Source organism: Micropterus salmoides, unplaced genomic scaffold (genome assembly GCF_014851395.1).
Source record: "Micropterus salmoides isolate LMB-PRFRI ecotype aquatic unplaced genomic scaffold, ASM1485139v1 Ms_hic_scaffold_3111, whole genome shotgun sequence".
NCBI lineage: Eukaryota > Metazoa > Chordata > Actinopteri > Centrarchiformes > Centrarchidae > Micropterus > Micropterus salmoides.
Genome location: NW_024042387.1, coordinates 1 through 5,760, shown reverse-complemented (window position 1 = coordinate 5,760; position 5,760 = coordinate 1). Strand labels below are relative to the sequence as shown.

General features: G+C 38.5%; 1 protein-coding gene across 1 annotated transcript; it reads left to right on the top strand.

The window, feature by feature from the left end:
* The first annotated feature begins 351 nt into the window (after positions 1-351).
* Positions 352-3,845, top strand: LOC119884049 (general transcription factor IIF subunit 2-like). The gene is made up of 5 exons (XM_038694518.1): positions 352-475; positions 875-948; positions 1,064-1,082; positions 1,399-1,543; positions 3,480-3,845. The coding sequence occupies exons 1-5, from the start codon at positions 410-412 to the stop codon at positions 3,491-3,493; spliced, it is 318 nt and encodes a 105-aa protein (XP_038550446.1). The 5' UTR covers positions 352-409; the 3' UTR covers positions 3,494-3,845.
* The last annotated feature ends 1,915 nt before the right edge of the window (positions 3,846-5,760 follow it).

Below are 5,760 nucleotides of genomic sequence, written 5' to 3'. Positions count from 1 at the left end.
TATAAAATTGTTCACAAAAAAAGATCAAATAGTTGTTGTGCACATAGATATAAAGAATTCGTAATTTCATTGTTTAAATAAACACTTGAGTAGCACACTTGTTGTGAGACCTTCTATCCATATCCATAAAATTAAATATTCAGGCCTACATCGTTTTCATATAGCCTACTGTAAAGATGGTGGGTCAGTGCAGCAGCTTGGTTAGGTATAAACCAACTGCAGACAAGATATTAGATTATAAAATGCTCCTACTATCTAGCATCATTGTGTCGTGGTTCTGAGTTTTATTTTGAAAGATGTAACAGGAAGTTTTATTTTGAAGATTTGTTCTTAATTGGGCCCTGCAGAATAAATTGATCCGTCGATGCGCAGCCTGCCGCTTGTTGTTTACCTGTATCACTACTAAATTATGTCAGACAAAACGGAGGTTAATCTGACTGGAGTCAAACAAAGTAAAGGCGTGTGGCTTGTAAAGGTTTGTCCACCCGCATCTTATTAAATTATCAAATTAATCGATGAGGCTGGTGAGGGGTCACAAAAACATGTACCATGTCGTCTTGTTTATCGGCTACAGGTTTATACTGGTGATTATACACAGCGGACAACCTTTAATTTCAGTGCAAAGTTCTGCTTTTACAAATAGTTGTAACATAAACTTAACTCATCCACCAAAGGATGCAGTATGCAACGACAAACAGTATAATAATAAAAATGGCTGCAGCTTATCTTTGTCGAAATTTAATTATTTTTAAAATCAAAATTCACCTTCAAAGCTCTTGTTGAGTGACATGTTAAGTTCGGTGTGTGTATATCTTGACAGGTGTCCTCTTAAAAACTACAAATGACCTCTTAAATCGTCATTATCTTTCACCAGGTTCCCAAGTATTTATCTCACCAATGGGACAAGGCCACCGAGAAGGGCGAGGTCGGAACCCTTACCATTGGAAAGTATGTCGGTAAAGTCTTCATTTAGAAGCTTTGAATACATGTTTTTGTTGTTTTAGATATGCTTAAATCATGTCAGTGATACGCACCTTTTTCTGTCTTCTCATCCACCTGACAGGGAGCAAGGCAAAACAGAGGTGAGACCGCCTCATATAATCGTGAACAGACCGTTCTTACAATAAACCTGTACAGCTTTAGTAGTTTTAGTAGCACATCAATCGTTAATGATTGTTTTCCCCATTCATACTGCAGACTGTATATTTTTCATTGTACTGTTTTTTTCCCTATATCTTCTTTGGTGTATCCCTTCGCTGTTAGCTGCTGCATTGACCTAACTTCCTCACAGGGATCAATACAGTTTCATCATTTTATATTTGACCTTACCTGATGAATCAAAGAGTTGGTTGCTGATATGACTAGTCAGCAGGGTCCTGACTCAGCTGTGTTTCTCAGGTACATTTCAGCCTGAATGAGGAGCTGACTGCCCTGGGCGCTCTGGGGGAGAAGGATGCATCACTGCAGGTCCCGAGGGATCATCCCTTCACTATGAACACAGTGGGTGGACAGACCATGGCCGTCTTCAGCCACAGCGAGGCAGGTCAGTCTCCAACTCTGCTTTTCTATCCTCCGTCTCTCTGTTTCTTTAGTGCTGGATAATTTAATCTGAAACACACATTTGATGGGGGCCGAAGGGTTCAAACTGAAATAGATTTCACAGCGTGTGTGATTCCTGTGACGGTCCACAGGGCAGTGTGGTTTGTGAGCTAAACAAAAGTCTAGTCTTAGACAGATATATTCTAACACTCTTGCTGCAAGTAGTATTTGCAGATTTGTCAGTTCAGCAAAAATGAGGCTTTACACAAAGTCTGAAATTGGATTTTAAAGATTAATAAAACAGTAAATTTGCATTGATTCAGAATCATTCACATGTTAATTTATCTGATTGAGATGTTGTTGTTGTTAACTCAAACTAAAACCAGCAACAAAACATTTTAGAATGTGTCTCAAAGAATTTTCTGTTACCTGCAGATAAAATGTATTGATTAGACTTGATCAAGATACAGGTCCTGGACCTGTCCTCTTGACAGCTAAAGAAGAAAACCAACAGTCACATTGAATTAACTCAGGATGGTGGCACACGACATTACAGATTTAACTGTCCTCAGTTCTTCTGGTTTCATAGCTTTTCTTACTTTGAAAGAAAGCTGGTGATTCTACATTGATTGCACTGTAAAATTCATGAGAATACTCGGGGGCTTCTGAGTTATGGAGGACGTTTGCTGCCAGGCACGATGTGTCATACATATACATGAGGCAGAAGGATTTGCAGGGATTTGTATCAGACCCAGACCTTTTAAAAATAGCTGCAATTGTATGTTTGGATGTTCATGGGAATGTGACCTGAGAATTGCAATAGATTAATGGGTGTTACTTCTAATAGGATAGATGTATTTGATCGTTTTCATGTATTGCACCACTAAAAGTAAATGATGATGAAGAAGATTTAATCATTATTTCAAGACATTCGATATGATAATTACAGAACACTTATGAATTTAATTGGACTGATGCAATGGAGAAGGAATAAAATAAAACATAAAGGATCCCATAATTCAGTGAAAACTATAATTTGGTGAAATGGTAAATAAATAGCAGGGTGCAGGCTGTTCAAATCAGCAAAATGTCAAATGCAAGTCTGTACCTCCCAGGGTGCCAGTGCTCAAGAACAATGAAATTGACTGCTTCTTATAGTGTTTTTTAAGCATGCAGAGGGTGCATGTAATTAGGTGTTGTTGGCATAAAAACAAACATACTCCAATCATAGCCAAAGTAGTCTGATGCACACATTTTGACTGGAAGGCAAAACTCTATCCAAAGTGGAACGTGTGAAACCAAATGGAGCAGTGTGTGGTTCTCCAGTGCAGCGCTGAGTGAAAGAAGGCTGTAAGTGTGACAGTACTTTATATATAGAGGAGCGAAAACAGGACGTGTTCTGTAATTTTATATTGAGTGATCAAATATGCTCAACTTTTACAAAAGCAGACGGCAAAAATGTGAGGTGGGACTGTTTTGCAGAGAACCCTGAGTGGTTCATAAAGGTAAAACTAATAATAATAATAGTGGTTAAATAGACAAATCCAACACTTTTATAGTGCATGGCATAGGCTTGAAAGTACTGACACGGTCATGGTTGCTCTTGTGTTATTTGTTAGTGGACCGATTGGATGGCAGTGTCAAGATAATGACCTGTTTTTCTTGTCTCAAGTGTTTTCGTTAAAATTATTGACCTGGCTGCTGTGGGTGACAGGAAGTGGGCTGCTGGAGCCAAACCATAATGACTATGGATGGTTATAGATTCAGAAGCCTTTCCCCAGTGCATTCATGTGATTTTTAATTATTTTCCATGTCTGTCGGGCATTTTGTTTTTTAAGTGGCCAAGAGCATGCGGTATGTAACCAACTTTGGTGCGTCTAGCGTCCAGTTCGCACAATAATCACTGGGTTTTTCAGTGACACAATCGGGTTCTTGTCCAGGTTGCAGGTGTTGAAGAGGATGCAATCACCGGCGTGGATTTCGAGGTGGATGTCTATACGTGGAGCAGAAGGAACTTGTCGTGAATCACATTGATATGAATTATGAGAAACAGGAAAACATTAAAACTAATTTCCTCATTAAGCAGCTGAGCAGTCAGTAAAACAAGGTACAGGCAAACGGAGGATCGCATCAATTAGATTATTTCTGTTGGCAGCAGAGCACGTAGCAAAGTAGACGTCACAATACGCTTGGTGGTAGAAGAAATACACTGGGATGCTTTTGTTTTGGTAGATGTCTATAATGACTCATTTTGCTATGGATGTCGTGTAAAGAAAGAGAAAGAAAATAAAGGTTCACCTTGTGTATCCTTTTTTTTTTTTTTTTTTTTTTTCAGCCCACAGAAACTAATCGGTTCCTGTACAACCTTGTGTGTCCTCAGTGGGCAATGTATCCTCCGGCATTTTGAATCTGGGAATATAATGCAATCCTTTTTTATTTTTTTTATGTTTGATTGTTATGTGTAGTACATTTAGTAATGAAAACTGAGCTGAGTAAATATTAGAATCTGGTACAAACCAGGTTCTCTTGTTTGGAACTGCATTGAAATTAATACCAATAACCCTGAACTTGCACTGTAAAGGTGTAGAGCACTGGTTCATCTTCAGTGAAACCCTTTTCCAGCTGTCCTATGTTTGGAAACACAATCAGGACAGTCTGAATGGTAACTTGTTCCTCAGCACAATACACATTAAGTTCTCCTAGAGACACTTTATAATCCAATATATCTGCAAGGCAACCCAGCCTGGTGTTCACTACAGGACTGAAGTCAGAAAGCAGCTCAAAGACACACGTTCAGTTGCTTGTGAGCTGTAATCTGAAATGGGGGAAGCACAGTGAATCATTATTGTTTAGTGACTGTCAGATGAATCATATCATAAGGTCATATTGTCTCAGCGTTTACTAGCAAATTCTGTTAAATAAATCATTTCAGGTATAACATTGTTAAAACTGTAATGGTAGGATTGGAGAAATATTTTGGGCAGTTAATTAACACTGAGCCTTGTGGCTATACTAGCTACTAAGAGGCCAAACATAAACTTTGGTCATCAACGTCAGAGAAAGGATGCAGGTCTCCGGCAGGGACTGCTTTATTTATTTTTTTTATTTTTTCCCTTCTTCAACAAATGGATTCTGCAGTGAATGTTTCTCAGATCACGGCATGTGCTGCACTGTTTTTGTTTCGGTGTTTGATCCACATCCATCAACCTACGGACGCTTTTGCATTTCCCAAATATCTCCAGGCTGAGGATATTTTTAGGGGGAATCGTGGTTCTTTCAGAGGTGTGTCAAGCAGACTACAGACTCTTTTAATGTCGTTCAGAATCTTTCAAAGTAAGAGCTCCCAGTTCAACTCCAGTTACAACATTACATTAAACAAGCTTCTCGCACTTTTATTTTGTAGGCAAAACCACTAAAGAGGAAGTGATTATGTGATAACTGTTGCTGCCATGACTGAGATCTATTTCAGCACCGCTATCAAAGTATTTATTTATATTTTTTGCTGCTATCAAAGCACCATAATCTGACCGCAGGCCAGATATTATTGGTGGCGGGCAGTTTTGGAGAGGGTCCATAATCACAGAGAGAACTAATGTGTTTCCCTTTATCTAATGTATGGTTCATAATGGACTGTGGTGCAGAAACAGCGACAATGTTACACACTCTTGACTTACATTTTCCATGTTATCTGTCAGTGGCCAAGTCACAATAACATGGTTTTACTGAATAATTAAGTAAATATAATTTCTTAATAAATATACCTTAAGAAACCTAATTTCTTGTCGAGACACCTTTTGTGCTCTTTCAGCTCTTTGAAAGGGTAAGGGGCAGTGGTAGACTGGAAAGTTGGTTGCATTTCACAACCCTCACCAGTAGATGCCACTAAATCTTACACACTGAACCTTTTTAAATATTGTGATTTATAGATTTCAATCATATCACCCAACCCTGATGTTGCCTGTGGGATAGAAAGCTTGTTTAATATTGGTGTTCAAATGGCATTTGTCAGTACTTACATACTACTGAAATAGAAAGGGAGAGCATTAGTGGATTAACCAGTCAGCCTTTAATTAGCCTACCCTCGTAGGCATAAATGATAAAATAATACAAAAGTTCCACAGCAAACTGAAGCCTTTAAAATGAAGACACAGTTGAATCAACCCCTCCATAAAACGCTTTCAAGAGAAACTGAACATTATAACCTTCATGAAAGTTGGATTT

Excerpts from the sequence above, each read along its gene's own strand:
- LOC119884049 (XM_038694518.1), top strand. The coding sequence starts at position 410 with ATGTCAGACAAAACGGAGGTTAATCTGACTGGAGTCAAACAAAGTAAA. Across the intron at positions 476-874 it reads AAGGCGTGTGGCTTGTAAAG|GTTCCCAAGTATTTATCTCA; the intron begins GTTTGTCCACCC and ends ATCTTTCACCAG.